Source organism: Pristis pectinata, chromosome 43 (assembly GCF_009764475.1).
Source record: "Pristis pectinata isolate sPriPec2 chromosome 43, sPriPec2.1.pri, whole genome shotgun sequence".
Lineage (NCBI taxonomy): Eukaryota > Metazoa > Chordata > Chondrichthyes > Rhinopristiformes > Pristidae > Pristis > Pristis pectinata.
Window position 1 is genome coordinate 2,592,043 of NC_067446.1, and position 16,413 is coordinate 2,608,455.

A 16,413-nucleotide genomic window follows, 5' to 3' on the forward strand; every position below is an offset into this window, starting at 1 on the left:
TAGCAGCCACTCCCCTCTGATATCTCTGTGTTCCTTCAATTCCCACTGATACCTCAGGCTGCAATGTCTCCCTCCCCTAAGCTCTCCCCCTTTCCTCCCTTAAAATGCTCCCTACAACCCACCTCCATGACCAACCTTGGATCACCTTCCCTCAAACCTTACGTGACTCCTCAGTTTTGTACCTTGAAGAGGTATATTCTTCGCATGGCTTGCTAGGTGAAAGGTGCTTTGCAAATTGTAGTTGGTGTGACATCTTGGTTCTCAAACTCACTTTCTGTGCACCCCGACCACAGCCCGCGGGGTGTACCCACCTTGGCCGCAGGTTTGCCACACTATAACATGCCAAGAAATGTTGGCCTGGTCCTTCCTCTGGTCAATTGTTGGAAGAACCTAAGTTTGCATGATCTCCCACAGAACTTAACTGCGGGCAGGATTTGATTTTATTTCCATCGGCAGCTCGGCTGAGACTGCAGCTCCCTCAGGCAGGGACAATACCTCACTACGCTGAGACACTTAAAACCAAGTGGCTGCAATTTGGGGCTTGAGGGGATTGTATTCTGGGATGGTTTGATTGCAGGAAGGTAGGGGGTCCCAATTCCAGGGAGGGTCCTGATGTTTGGGGAGTTTCCAATTGGCAGGGAGTACGGTGCGGGAGCTGGAGGGTGTCCTGACTAATGGGAGAGATGAACTGTTAGTCCAAGGTGTCGTGATTGTCAGGGGGTCCATTAGCACCCGGGGTGACAGATGGTAGTTGGAGCAACGAATTTGCTCGTTGGTTGGTCATTGGGTAAAGGGAAGGCACCTCTGCTAACCCTGGAAGGAGTTCGGGAATGGCACTCCCCTCGCGCAGGCTGTGCTTGTTGAACTGTTGCAGCCTGGAAGGCCATTCAGCCCATCAATCCTGTACCGGCCACTGGGAGAGTAATCCTGCCCCTTCTCTTTCCCCTCCTGCTTACAAACCATTCGCCCTCAAACATTGACTCCGTTTCCCACCAACACTACAGGCACTGAATTCCAGATCATCACCACCGCAATTTTTAAAAAAATCTTCGCATCACCTTTAGTCCAAAATTTCGAATCCATTCCCACCTCAGTCCTTGAACCACCAGCTTTCTCCTGTCTACCCCTTCACGATTGTGTGCCAGATCTCTCCTGGTCGAACCGCAGCTTCCCCCACACTCAAAATCCCTCGTGTCTGGAAGCATTCCAGTTAATCCTCTGCAGGACACTCAATCCCTTCCGAAGGTGGGTCCACAAGAAGCCAGATGAAATGGCCCAGCTGTTACGTAACCGGTGTGTCATACAGGTTCAACATAACCTCCCTGCTCTTGCACTCCCCGTCCTTGTTGGTGAATCCACCTGCTCTAACCAACGGCCCCCTCCCCTAAAAAAAATCCCCCACGCTTTTCAACCAATCAAAGGGAGAGCCAGAGGAGCCACAGATGACAAGCCCGCTGGCCAACTCGTCCCAGCGTCACGCGAGCGAATGCCGACTCTCCCCTCCTCTGATTCCCGGCACTCTGACACTGTTCTTTGTGGCTTGTGCAGGCAGCTGAAAGGAAGCAATGAGAGCAAGCAAAGGATACAAGCACTGGTGTCCCAGATCGAGGACGAGAAGCTGCAAAGGAGGAAGGAAAGGTAACAAAAGGCCAGCATTGCTGGATAAGTGTAGTCCTGTGTCACATTGGCACTGCGGTCATTTCTGGTGGGGACGGGTCTGTCACTGTATAACACCGGGGTACGGTACCGGTGGGGACGGGTCCATCGCTGTATAACACCGGGGTACAGTACCGGTGGGGACGGGTCTGTCGCTGTATAACACCGGGGTACAGTACCGGTGGGGACGGGTCTGTCGCTGTATAACACCGGGTACAGTACCAGTGGGGGGCGCAGGGGCACGGGTGGGTTGATGGGCCGATGGGTCTATATCCCTGCTGCGTTACTCAATGACCCCATGTTCTGCATTTTTTACGGATGTTCCCTTGGAAGTCTGTGCCTCTTGCACATTTGTACTCCCCCACCTGCATAAGGCCCTTATCCTCACCCCAGCTGTTTCACATCTACTGAGTGGATTCCTCATTCCTTCCTGGCCAGAATTATCAGAGCCCAGGGCCTTATCCTTCCCGTCCCTCTGCAGCCCCCCAGGACATCCCGGCATTCTCCGTCTGTGCTTTGTTCTGGTTCCGTGCTTAGATTCCCGATGCTGCTGGGCATCAGTCTTCAGCTTTCCCACTGTCCCCAACTCCCAGCAAAACAGATGGATGCTCCGCCATTAAATTCAAGGCTCAGCCACTGACAATCATTCCCGAGATGTGTGTGTCACTGGCTTTTATCGCCCATCAAAACTCCAGAAGGTGGGGTCATCTCCATGAACCACTGCCGTCTGTGTGGGGAAGGTGCTCCCACGGTGTTGCTGGTGGGGGGAGTTTTGGAATTTAGACCTATCAACGGTGAAGGAATGGAAGGAATTTAGACCTATCAATGGTCTGTATGGCGTACAGTGGAGGGGAACCTTCTACCTTGGCAGAAGGTGCTGTCAGAGTAGCCTGGGAAAGTAACTGCAGTGCATTTTGTAAACAGTACACACTGCAGTCACTGTGTGCCAGTGGAGGAGGGAGTTTTCAAGTGTTTACTGGGGTGCCAAGCGAGCGGCCTGCTTTGTCCTGGATTGTGACGAACTTCTCGAGACCTGTTGGAACTGCACACACCCAGGCAAGCGGAGAGTGTTCCATTCAACAATGGTTCAGTTTTTTCCCAAAATGGTTCATAGTTCCCTTTAAACTTCTGCATGCACCTTCCGAAAGTTTTGAGAAGTTCCCTCTTTAGTTTCGCAGTTTCTGTAATCTTTTATTTTTCAGGAAGGCTTTTGAGCAGCAGCTTGAGGAACTCATAAAGAAACACAAGTGGACAGCAGAGTTCTATGTAAGCAAAATAATTGGAGAAGACATCTAGCCGTATCCCGCCAGTGTGACATTACTGTCTTTTGTCACCTCTGTGTTGGTGGTGGGATGTCTCTGCCCCCTGTTCAACTCCAGAGACTCGAGAATAACCATTTGGGCCGACTGGTGTTAATGGAAAAGCTGCAGATGCTGGACTTCTGCTATAAAAGCAGAAGATCGCTCAGCAGGTCAGGTGGCATCTGCAGAGAGAGAAACAGGTAACATTTCATCCCTCCCTCAGAAGCGGGAGAGAGAGAAGAGTTAGCTGTCAGGAACAGAGAAGGTGGTGAAGGGATGGGTAGGACAATAGGGTGGCACAGCAGACAGAGCAGGAGTCACAGCTCCAGCGACCTAGGTTCGATCCTGACCTCTGGCGCTGTCTGTGTGGAGTTCGCACATTTCCCCTGTGACCATGTGTGTTTATAAAGTCGCACAGGCCCTTCAGCCCAACTCAACCATGCTGACCAAGTTGCCCACCTGGGCCAGTCCTACTTGCCCGCATTTGGCCCGGATCCCTCTAAACCTTTCCTATCCGGGTACCCGTCCCAAACCCCCTTAACCGTTTGCCCGCCTCTACAAATCTCCTCCAAATGAAAAAAACCAGAACCGCATCAAGAAGAGTCTCTGGGTTAGGCCCTGCACCGTGTAACTTGGCACAGTGCAAACAAGATCAGACAGTGGAATGGCTGGCTCAAAGACTGGTGTGCGAAGGGGAAGGAGGCAGGCAACCAAGGCAATGTGGAGGGTCTCCCCATGATCTCCCCCGGCAGCTCTGGTTTTCTCCCACTTTCCAAAGATGTGCAGGTCGGTGGGTTAGTTGGCCGCTATAAGTTGCCCCTCAGTTCACAGGTCAAAGAGTCGTGGATTCATACAGCGCGGAAACAGGCCATTCGGCCCACTGTGTTCATACTGACCAGTGGACACCCATCTTCCAGCACTTGGTCTGTAGCCTGGGTGATTTAAGCACCGGTCTGGACACTTCTTAAATGCTGTTAGCGGCTCTGCTTCCACCACTGTCTCCGACATTGCGTTCCGAGTACTCACCATTCTCTGGGTGAAAGAAGTTCTCCTCCAAATCTCTTACCCCTTACCTTATATCTGTGTCCTCTAGTTTTATTAACCTCTGATCAGAGGAAACGTTTCCTGCAATCTAACCTATCTGTACCCCTGATAATTTTATATACCTCAATCATGTGACCTCTTAACCTCCTTCTCTCCAGGGAAAACAGATCCAGCCTCTCCTCATAACTGAAAAGCTCCATCCCAGGCAAATCCGGTGAATCTCCTCTGCACCCTCTCCAGCGCCATCACATCCTACAGTGTGATGACCAGAACTGCACGCAGCACTCCAGCTGAGGTGTCAGAATCAGAACCAGGTTTATTATCACTGACATATGTGGCAAGATCTGTTGTTCTGTGGCAGCAGTACAGTGCAAGACATAAAAATTACTATAACTTACAAAAATAAATAAATAGTATAAAAGAGGAATAACGAGGCAGTGTTCACGGGTTCATGGACCGTTCAGAAATCTGATGGCAGAGGGGAAGAAGCTGTTCCTGAATCGTTGAGTGTGGGTCTTCAGGCTCCTGTACCTCCTCCCCGATGGTAGTAACGAGAAGAGGGCACGTCCCGGGTGGTGAGGGTCGTTAGTGATGGGTGCCGCCTCCTTGGGGCACCACCTCTTGAGGATGTCCTCGATGGCGGGGAAGGTTGTGCCCGTGATGGAGCTAGCTGAGTCTACAACCCTCTGCAGCCTCTTGCGATCCTGCGCGTTGGAGCCTCCGTACCAGGCGGTGATGCAACCAGTCAGAACGCGCTCTGCCGTACATCTGCAGAAATTTGCAAGAGTCTTTGGTGATGTCCCAAATCTCCTCAGACTCCTAATGAAGTAGAGCATAACCTCCCTGCTCTTGTATTCAGTGCCCCAATTAACGGAATGTCAGTGTCCCATATGCCTTCCTAACCACATTATCTACCTGCGCTGCCACCTTCGAAGATCTTTGGATTCGCACGCCAATGTCCCTCTGTTCCTCAATACTCCCTAGGACCTTGCCACCGATGACTGCAAGAATCTGGGGGGAGTTAATGGGAAACACTTTGGGGAAAAGGCATCGCTCTTTGAGCCTGCATAGACAATGGACCAAACGTCACAAGGAAACCTCTGACGGGGTTGGAATTGAAATGTTGACTCGGGTCTCTCTCTCCACAGATGCTGCCTGACCTGCTGAGTGTTTCCAGTGTTTTCTGCTTTTTTCATTCCCAGATTTCGAGCAGCTGGAGTTTTTTTTAATCAATCCCGCAAGAGTTACAGCTAAACGGATGCGAGAAGAAAACACCAGCAAATAGGCAACTCTGCCGTTTCCCAGGACACTGCCTGGACTCGGGGGCCTGAGTTACAAGGAGAGGTTGTGTAGACTGGGACTTTATTCCCTGGAATTTAGGGGATTGAGGGGGTGACCCGATAGAGGTGTATAAGATCATGAGGAGCTTAGACAGGGTGAAAGCACACAGTCTTTTTTCCGGGGGGGGGGGTGCTAAAAACAAAAGAGCACAGGTTTAAGATCAGAGGTGAGAGATTTAAAAGAGAGCATCAGGGGCAGCTTCTTCACACAAAGGGTGGTGCGTATTTGGAATGAGTTGCCAGAAATAGTGGTTGAGGCGGGCACATTAGCAACATTTAAAAGCCATTTGGTGTTGGTATTGGTTTATTATTGTCACTTGTACCGGGTACAGTGAAAAACTTGTCTTGCAAACCGATGGTACAGGTCAATTCATTACACAGTGCAGTTACATTGAGTTAGTACAGAGTGCATTGATGTAGTACAGGTAAAAACAATAACAGTACAGAGTAAAGTGTCACAGCTACAGAGAAAGTGCAGTGCAATAAGGTGCAAGGCCACAACAAGGTAGATCGTGAGGTCAGAGTCCATCTCATTGTATAAGGGAACCGTTCAATAGTCTTATCACAGTGGGATAGAAGCTGCCCTTGAGCCTGGTGGTACGTGCCCTCAGGCTCCTGTATCTACTACCTGATGGAAGAGGAGAGGAGAGAATGTCCCGGGTGGGTGGGGCCTTTGATTATGCTGGCTGCTTCACCAAGGCAGCGAGAGGTAAAGACAAGAGTCCAAGGAGGGGAGGCTGGTGTCCGTGACGCACTGGGCTGGGCAGATAAGTCCATGGATGGGAGAGGTTTAGAGGGCTATGGGCCAAACACGGGCAGATGGGTAACAGGGTCGGCATGGACGAGTTGGGCCGAAGGGTCTGTTTCCATGCTGTATGACTATGTGCAGTTACCTTGACGGCTGCGGTGGTAATAAAGCCCAGCTGGAGAAAGGCAGATACAGGCGATCCGCTCATTACCAGGGGGACGGGAGGAAGAAACTAAATTTTGCGTCGATTTATCTTTCACACAAATTCCGTGGGAGCAAATTTTATTCTGGATGTCTGGATTATTGCGTGCAGCTTTGGTCACCCCCCCGTTACAGGAAGGATGTGGAGAGGGTGCAGGAGAGGTTAACCAGGATGCTGCCTGGATTAGACGGCACGAGCTATAAGGAACGGTCGGACAAACTTGGGTTGTTTTCTCTGGAGCAGCGGAGGCTGAGGGGAGACCTGATAGAGGTTTATAAGATTACGAGAGGCACAGATAGAGTAGACAGGCGGTATCTTTCTCCCCAGGGTCGAAATGTCTAATACTAGAGGGTGTGCATTTAAAGTGAGAGGGGGAACTTCAAAGGAGATGTGTGGGGCAAGTTTTTTTACACAGAGAGCAGTGGGTGCCTGGATTGTGCTGCCAGGGGTGGGGGTGGAGGCAGATACGACAGAGGCGTTTAAGAGGCTCTCAGACAGGCACATGGATGTGCAGGGAATGAGGGATATGGACCTTGTGTAGGCCGAAGGGACTAGTATAGTCAGGTGTTTAATTACTAGTTTAATTAGGTTGGCACAGACACGGTGGGCCGAAAGGGCCTGTTCCTGTGCTGTACCAGTCCATGTTCCATATTCTGTATCTCAAATTTTTGGATAGTGATTTGTGAATTCTGTAAAGATGAATTTCCATAATGCAAGGGTTGCCTGTATTGTCCAGACCACATGTTTTTGTACCAGTACAATTAAATTATTCGTAACTGAATTCAACCATCGGTTTAGTCCTGAAGCAGGGTTTTGGCCCAAAATGTCGACAATTCCTTCCCCCACCCACCCCCGATGCTGCTGAACCTGCTGAGTTCCTCCAGCAGTTTGTGTGCGTCGTTCCAGATTCCAGCATCTGCCGTCTCCTGTGCCTCCGTCAGTGCATCTTGGCTCACGGATCAGGGGGGGGGGGGGTGTGGGTGTGGGGGCGGGAGATTCCGATCGTTAGCCCCCTCTTCCCACCTGAGGTGGGGGAATGGTCTCCAAACATTCACCAACACTCAACTGCAAGGACCATAGAGAGATGCAGATGCTGGAATCTGGAGCAACAATCTGCTGGAGGGGTTCAACGGGCTGAGCAGCATCTGTGGGGGGGGGGGGGGAGTTGGGGGAAGGAACTACTGTTGATGTTTCAGGTGGAAACCCTGCATCAGATGCTGCTCTGCTTGCTGACTTCCTCCAGCAGATTGTTTGTTGAAGGGACTATATCCCTGGGATATGCTCTTCAGCAGCGTTCCTTCCCGCTCCAACTATCGCCCGTAATCACTGCAATTTTGGTTTGCTCTTTCCCATCAGACGCCACCCAGACTTCAACTTGAGATGCGTAACATTGAGAACTCCAAGCAGCAGCTCCTGAGTGAAGGTAACTTATCCCCACACCCCTGCCGCCTGCCTTTCTCCTTGCACCGAGATCTTGTTTTTGCACCATCTTTTTGTCTCTCTCTCACTTCACTGCCTTGTGTAATTTATGTTTTTTCTGTTGTCCGTACTTACAGGTTTGTTATCACTGACACGTTGTGAAATCTGTTGTTTTGCGGCAGCAGTACAGTACAAGACATAAAAATTACTCTTAAGTTACAAAATTAAATAAATAGTGCAAAAAGGGAATAACGAGGTAACGTTCATGGGTTCATGGACCGTTCAGAAATCTGACGGTGGAGGGGAAGAAGCTGTTCCTGAATTGTTGAGTGTGGGTCTTCAGGCTCCTGTACCTCCTCCCCGATGGTAGTAACGAGAAGAGGGCACATCCCGGGTGGTGAGGGTCCTTGGCGATGGATAATAGCGTGCCTATGATGCTGCTGCAAACGTTTTTCATTGTACCTGTACCTCGTAATTGGTTTATTATTGTCGCATATACCGAGATGCAGTGAAAAACTTTGTTTTACATGTCGTTCAGGCAGATCTTTGCAGACGTAAGTACATCGGGTAGTACAAAGGGAAAAGCAATAAGATCATAAGGTACAGGAGCAGAATTAGGCCATTCGGCCCATCGAGTCCACTCCGCCATTCAATCATTGCTGGGTTTTTCTCAACCCCATTCCCCTGCCTTCTCCCCGTAACCCTTAACCCACCCCCCCCCCCCCCTTACCAATCCAGAACCTATCAATCTCAGCTCTAAATGCACCCAATGACTTGGCCTCCACAGCCCTCCGTGTCAACGAATTCCACAGATTCACCACCCTCTAGCTGAAGAAACTCCTCCGCGTCTCAGTTCTAAAGGGACGTCCCTTTATTCTGCGGCTGTGCCCTCTGGTCCTAGACTCCCCTACTTATGGAAACATCCTCTCCACGTCCGCTCTATCCAGGCCTTTCAGTATCCAGTAGGTTTCAATGAGGTCCCCCCTCATCCTTCTGAACTCCATCAAGTACAGCTCCAGAGACATCAAACGCTCCTCATACATTAACCCTTTCATTGCCAGGATCATTCTTGTGAACCTCCTCTGGACCCTCTCCAGGGCACATCTTTCTTTAGATACGGGGCCCAAAATTGTTCACAATATTCCAAATGTGGTCTGACCAATGCCTTATAAAGCCTCAGCAGTACATCCTTGCTTTTATGTTCTAGTCCTCTCGAAACAAATACTAACATTACATTTGCCTTCCTTACTACCGACTCAACCTGCAAGTTAACAAGGGAATCCTGAACTGGGACTCCCAAGTCCCTCTGCACCTCCGATTTCTGAGTTCTCTCCCCACTTAGAAAATAGTCGCAGGACGCCGATGAAGGGGTGAATGCGAAAAAAAAGAAAAAGTCTATATCCTTATTCTTCTGACCAAGTGCATAACCCCACCCTTCACTCCATCTGTCACTTCCTTCTCACTCTCCCAACCCGTCCAAGTCCTGCAGACTCCCTGCCTCCACAACACTAGCTGCCCCTCCATCGAGCTTTGTGTCGTCTGCAAACGTGTCCACAGTGCCATCAGCTCCTTCACCCAGATCGTATATAAAAGAGCAGAACTGTTATAATCCATGTCATGAATAGAGCTGCCGAGAGCAGCTTACAGAGAGTCGCCACGCTCCAGGGCCATCTTTATCATCATTATCAGCATCCTCCTTACCTCACTGTCCTTGTGCACATGACTATAAACCTGACGAACTTGTTGACGAGTTTACAACCCCTAGCCCCTTCCTACACCATAGGCCCAGTGGCCACCATCTACCTGGGTGACCCTCCGGCCCATCCCCTACTTGGGAAGAGAGCCCAGCACCGCTGCTCAGGGAGCCGGGTCACAATTATCCTGCCGCTGCTAGCAGGATGTCCTGGGCAATAGGTGATGTCGCAGCTCTATAGAACTGTGGTCAGACCACACTTGCATTGTGTTCAGTTCTGGTCACCTTATTATAGGAAGGATGTGGAAGCTTTAGAGAGGGTGCAGAGGGGATTTACCAGGATGTTGCCTGGATTGGAGAGCACGTCTTATGAGGATAGGTTGAACGAGCTAGGGCTTTTCTCTTTGGAGAGAAGGAGGATGAGAGGTGACTTGATAGAGGTGTACAAGATGATAAGAGGCACAGATCGAGTGGACAGTCAGAGACTTTTTCCCAGGGTGACAATGGCTAACACAAGGGGACATAATTTTCAGGTGATTGGAGGAAGATACAAGGGGGATGTCAGGGGTAAGTGAGTGGTGGGTGTGTGGAACGCACTGCCGGCAGAGATTGTGGGGGCAGATACATTAAGGACATTTAAGAGACACATGAATGATAGAGAAATGGAGGGCTATGTGGGAGGGAAGGGTTAGATAGATCTTCGAGCAGGATAAAATGTCGGCACAACATTGTGGGCTGAAGGGCCTGCACTCTGCTGTAGTGTTCAGTGTTCTAATAGTCCAGGAGTGGCACACGGTAGCGCAGCTAGAAGAGCCAGTGCCTCACAGCTCCAGCAACCCAGGTTCGATCCTGACCTCCGGCGTTGTCCGTGTGGGATTTTCATCCATGGGTTTCCCCAAAGACTCAGCCCAACACATCACGGGCACATCCCTCCCCACCATCGAGAATTGCTACATGAGGCGGCGTCAGGCACGTCACTGAACACTCTTAACAAACTTCTACGGACATACTGTTGAAGTACATCTTCTTGAGCAGCTTCTTCCCCTCCATCATCAGAACCCATGAGCACTACCTCATTGTTCCTTTTTATTTGCACTATTTATTCTGTAATTTATAGTAATTTTATGTCTTTGAACTGTACTGCTGCCGCAAAATGACAGATTCCACGTCATATAAGACTGATAATAAACCTGATTCTGATCCTGACCGGTTGCATCATGGTCTGGGACGGCAATTCGAATGCGCAGGAACGTAAGAAGCTGCAGAGAGTCATGGACTCAGCCCAATACATCACGGGCACATCCCTCCCCACCATCAGGAGTATCTACAGGAGGCGCTGCCTCAAGAAGGCAACATCTATCATCAAAGCTCCCCCACCATCTGGGCCGTGCCGTCTTCTCTCAGCTCCCGTCGGGCAGGAGGTACAGAAGCCTGAAGTCCCCACACCACCAGGTTCAGGGACAGCTACTTCCCTTCGACCACTGCACAACCTGAACCACTACAGTTTAGCAACACTGTGACCACTTTGCACTATTGTGGACTTTTCTGTTCTATTTTGTGTAATTTATGTTTTCCTTATAACTTGTGTCTCTGACGCTCTAATGCCTGTGATGCTGCTACAGGTAAGTTTTTCATTGCACCCGTGCACATGACAATAAACAACTTGGCAGTAAGTTATCTGGCCCCAGTGTGTGGAGTGGTGGAATCTGGGAGGAGTTGATGGGAATGTGGGAGAATAAAATGGGATGAGTGTTAACGGTCGGCACGGACACAGTGGGCTGTTTCCTCACCGCGTGACTCTGTCACTGATAGATCTCGTGCCCGACACAGAATTTATTGATACTACTGTGGAATCTTGTTGTTGCACCGTTGGGGTTCCCAAGCAGGGCAATAGAACCCAGGCCAACAAAAAAGTCAATAGCACGACCACAGGAGCCACGTGAGTGGAAAGCAAGCAGCCCTCTCTCCCGATACCCACATTTTTCCCCTTTGTAACAGAGCACGTGACGAAGGAAAAACTAAACACTCTGGATAAGGAGCTGAACTCCCTCCAACAGCAAGGAGCTGCCGGTGACGAGGTGATCTTCCTGCACAGCAAGGAGGCCAAGCTCACCCAGTATGTACAGACATGCTTGCAACCACCTACGGCACAAAAGCTCCATAAAACCTTGGTCAGACCACATTTGGAGTGTTGTGTGCAGTTCTGGCCACCTCATTATAGGAAGGATGTGGAAGCATTGGAAAGGGTGCAGAGGAGATTTACCAGGATGCTGCCTGGTTTGGAGAGTATGCATTATGAGGAGAGACTAAGGGAGCTCGGGCTTTACTCTTTGGAGAGAGGGAGGATGAGAGGAGACACGATAGAGGTGTACAAAATATTAAGGTAGAGTAGACAGCCAGTGCTTCTTTCCCAGGGCACCAATGCTCAATACAAGAGGGCATGGCTTTAAAGTAATGGGTGGGAAGTTCAAGGGAGTTTTTTACCCAGAGGGTGGTTGGGGCGTGGAATGCGCTGCCTGGGGCGGTGGTGGAGGCAGGTACATTGGTCAAATTCAAGAGATTGCTAGATAAGCATATGGAGGAATTTAAAATAGAGGGATATGTGGGAGGAAGGGGTTAGATAGTCTCAGGCGAGGGTTAAAGGTCGGCACAACATTGTGGGCTGAAGGGCCTGTATTGTGCTGTACTGTTCTATGACTATGATTCTATAGGTTTAAGGTGAGAGGGGGAAAGTTTAAAGGAGAAGTTTTTTTTACACAGAGCAGTGGGTGCCTGGACCGTGCTGCCAGGGGTGGTGGTGGAGGCAGATACAATAGTGCTGTTTACGAGGTATTTAGACAGGCACAAGATCGGGCAGGGGATGGAGGGATGTGGACCGTGTGCCAGCAGATGTGCGGCTTAAATCGGCAGAGTGCTCGGCGCAGAGATCACGGGCTGGAGGGCCTGTTTCCGTACACAGCTCTTATGGCCCCACCCGTGTTGAGTTTACCTGGGTCTGAACACACTAGAGGAAGTCATAGCCTCACGGAGCCCCGCAGCAGAACCGGCATGGCGATCCTTGCTAACCGCTGGAGTTGCAGTGCAAAGATTTCCCTGAGCAAAGGATTCCTTCTCCCTGCCAACTCCTGACCAAGTGACCACAGCTCACGACCCTCTCTCCGCGCCCCCCCCCCCGCCCTACCCAACTCCCTGGTGATTCTAGGGAACCTCAGATGCTGGGCCACTGTCCCATGGCAGGATCTAACTGAGTGTCTTCCGTTGCAGTCAGTTGTTTGAGGAGGAGAACAGAGCAGCGAAGGCAGCCCTCCGAGAGATGACACAGCAATGCTCCAAGCTTCAACAGGAGCCAGAGCTGGGCAGGTGAGAGCTTTGACACCCTCGGTCATTGGTTTATTATTGTCACTTGTACTGAGGTCCAGTGAAAAATGTCTTACATACCGATGGTACAGGTCAATTCATTACACAGTGCAGTTACATTGGGTTAGTACAGAGTGCATTGACGTAGTACAGGTAAAAACAATAACAGTACAGAGTAAAGTGTCACAGCTACAGAGAAAGTGCAGCGCAATAAGGTGCAAGGTCACAACAAGGTAGATTGTGAATGTTAACGATAAGGGTAACGATGTCTGCCAGCTCGACAGCGACTGTGTCTTAACCGACCCACAGCCCAGCACACCGATTACTTTCTCCTTCGCGTCTCAGATCCTGGGTCGGCACAGTTGGCTCAGCGGGTAGAGCTGCTTTCTCACAGCGCCGGAGACCTGGGTTCAATCCCGACCTCCAGCGCCGTCTGTGTGTGTGTGTGTGGAGTTTGCACGTTCTCCCTGTGACTGCATGGGTTCATCTCGGTTTCCTCCCACATCCCAACGATGTGTGGGGTTGGTGGGTTAATCGGCCCCCAGTGTGTGTGGGTGAGGGGTAAAATCCGGGGGCAGGGGGGAGTTGTAGGGAATGTGGGGAGAATAAAATGGGATCCACGTAAATGGGTGGTCGATGGTCACCCTGGACTCGATGGGCCGAATGGCCTGTTTCCGTCTCGTACGACATTCTATGACTGTATACTGGGTGAGAGTATCATTCGTCACTCCAGGAGCAGGTGGAGAAAAGATTCCACCAGAGACACAAGCAGAAATTGCCCTGATTTTTTAAAAAGATTTTTAAGATATCTTTATTAGTCACATGTACATCTAAACACACAGTGAAATGCATCTTTTGTGCAGAGTGTTCTGGGGGTAGCCCGCAAGTGTCGCCACGCTTCCAGTGCCAACACAGCACGCCCACAACTTCCTAACCTGGACGTCTTTGGAATGTGGGAGGAAACCGGAGCACCCGGAGGAAACCCACACAGACACAGGGAGAACGCACAAACTCCTTACAGTGGGGTTTCGACCGAAATGTCGACAATTCCCACCCCCCCCACCCCACCCCACCCCGCACAGATGCTGCTCAACCTGCTGAGTTCCCCCAGCAGATTGTGTTGGTGCACAGTTGAATACCTCCCTCCCCCCTCATGACAATGAGTCAGGAGTCACCTACACTTGAAGAACCTCAGCAAACCAGAGGGGCTTTTCTTTTCCCACAACATCCCGGGGCAGCGGGCAGAGCAGCTGGCTCCCAGCTCCAGACACCAGGTTTGATCCCCACATCCGCCGCTGTGTGCGTGCCTGCATGTAGTTTGCACATTCTCCTTGTGACCTGTGTAGGTTCCTCCCCTGGGTGCTTCCAGGGACTCGGAGGGTTAATTGGCCCTAGTGTGAGTGGCTCATAGAATTGTTCCTCCCAGTGTAGGTGGGTGCCGGGAATAAGTGGGGACAGTAGGATTGATATATGTGGTAGCGTAGACTCAATGGGCTGAATGGCCTCCTATGTCAGGAACAACTAAGGAGGTACACACTAGATGCTGGAGGAACTCAGTGGGTCAGGCAGCATCTATGGAGGGAAATGAAAGTCGATGTTTCAGCCGGAGAACCTTCATCAGGACTGGAAAGGAACAGGGCAGAAGCCAGAATGAAAGGGGTGGGAGGAGGGGGAGGAGCTGGCGGGTGATGAGGATAGGTGGGTAGGTGGTGGAGGGAGTGAATCACTAATCCCAACACCAAGGAGACTGTGGTCACTAATCCCAGGGGGAGTTTGTCGAAATGTCTAATACCAGAGGGCGTGCATTTAAGGTGAGGGGGGGATGTTCAAAGGAGATGTGCAGGGCAAGTTTTTGTTTTACACAGAGAGCGGTGGGTGCTTGGAATGGGCTGCCAGAGGTGGTGGTGGAGGCAGAGACAACAGAGGCATTTAAGAGGCTCTTAGCATGAATGTGCAGAGAATGGGATATGGACCATGGGCAGGCAGAATTGATTAGGTGTCATTAGGTTAACTAGTTCGGGCTGAAGGACCTGTTCCTGTGCCGTACCATTCTACAAAACCGATAGCATCTTAAACAGATGCAATCTGACTGACACCGCGGCAATGTTCAAAGCTACCCACTGCAGGGATGCCCAGCTGCAGCTCACTTACAAACCTCTGTTGGTTCTCACTGCACCCTCTTCTCCTGCTGGACAGGCTCGAGGAGGAGGAGTGGGAGCCCAGGAGGAAGATTCCCGCGGCTAGGAAGGACACCGCAGTCAGAGGCGAGGAGGGAGATAATCCCCAGCAGCCGACAAAGTGACTGGTAGGTCCCGGCACACAGCGGCGGAGGACGGGGGCCCCAGTCTGAGACCTGCCCATGCAGACAAGAGACTGATCGTTATCTTTGAGAGCTTACCGAGGTTTACAGTGAACATCCAATAAAGTGTTGTTGCTCACCAACTTACGGTGTGGACGTCACTCAGTCCCAGAGCCACTTGGCCAACAAGGCCCAATCCCCGGGAGCACGGGTCTGATCCTCCAAGCCACGGCATCGAAAAGGACAAACCAGTAGGGTGCACTCAGGTTAGGGAGGCAGACACAATGGACAAGGCTTCCCTTCCTGAGTCCATCCAGTGGGAGCTTCCCGAAGGACTCTGGATCTTGCATGGGTTCAACAGAACAACTCCTGGACTCTTGAGGGTTCAACTAACCAGGACAGATTCCACAAATGAGTCTGGCACTCCCTGGAATTTCAGATCAAAGCTTCCAAGATACTCAGGGCAAAGGCAGTGAATCCGTCTTGCTGAGGGTGGTGAATCTGGGGAATTCTCTAACCCTGGGGGCTGGATCGTTAGGGGTGTTTAAGACAGAGGTAGATAAATTCCTGGAGAGACGAGAGACACATGCTGGAATCTGGAGCAACAGACAATCTGCTGGAGGACTCAGTGGGTTGAGCACCATCTGTGGGGAGGGGCAAGGAACTGTTTACGTTTCCATCCGAAATGTCGACAATTCTTCCCGCCCCCCCCCCCCCCCCCCACCGATGCTGCTCAATCTGCTGAGTTCCTCCAGCAGATTGTTAGATGGTTTTCTGAATGATTGGAGATTCAGGGCCGTGGGGAACTGCCACAGAAGAGTTGTTGAGGCCGAGGTAGATCAGCCTGATCATATTAACCGCAGGGCAGGCTTGAGGGGACGTTGCCTCCTCCTGCCCCTATTTTCTTGGGTTCGATCCTGACCTCCGTCAGTGTGTGTGTGGTGTACAGCACAGATATCGTGGGCTGAAGGGCCTGTTCCTGGGCTGCCGTTTCCATCCCGGGATAAATTTCAACTGGGCCTGGGGGCTTGTCCTCACTCAGATGCCCTTCCCACTCCCTGCCTGGTACACCCACACACTGCATCATCATCCCCAGAGGTGGCTGACACACCGAAGCGCACGTGGTTGGACCTGTCCTTTTATTGGCTGGAACCTGAGTCGACGACTGCGGTTCCACAGCAGGCTGTTGTAAAGCATCAGGGTGGCAAACGAGCAATGCGCACCGGGAGGAAAGTCCATTCAAAAGGCAAGCAGTGTGGACTCGCGTACTAGCCACAGAGTAGAGAAAGCAGCAAGGGAGTTGCATCAGGACTTCAAACAAACCGCACCTTCGGAGGAGAAGAGGACCGTCCAG

At 51.1% G+C, this 16,413-nt stretch overlaps 1 protein-coding gene across 2 annotated transcripts in view; it reads left to right on the forward strand.

Moving 5' to 3' along the window:
- The window catches only part of LOC127566622 (synaptonemal complex central element protein 1-like), a 39,274-nt gene extending 23,528 nt beyond the window's left edge, over nucleotides 1-15,746 (forward strand). For both annotated transcript variants that reach the window (XM_052009125.1, XM_052009124.1), the window contains exons 7-12: nucleotides 1,549-1,638; nucleotides 2,859-2,922; nucleotides 7,648-7,714; nucleotides 11,402-11,519; nucleotides 12,668-12,763; nucleotides 14,957-15,746. In XM_052009125.1, the coding sequence (XP_051865085.1) occupies nucleotides 1,549-1,638; nucleotides 2,859-2,922; nucleotides 7,648-7,714; nucleotides 11,402-11,519; nucleotides 12,668-12,763; nucleotides 14,957-15,062 (541 nt within the window). In that variant the 3' untranslated portion in view covers nucleotides 15,063-15,746. The remainder of the gene's footprint in view (nucleotides 1-1,548; nucleotides 1,639-2,858; nucleotides 2,923-7,647; nucleotides 7,715-11,401; nucleotides 11,520-12,667; nucleotides 12,764-14,956) is intronic.
- The last annotated feature ends 667 nt before the right edge of the window (nucleotides 15,747-16,413 follow it).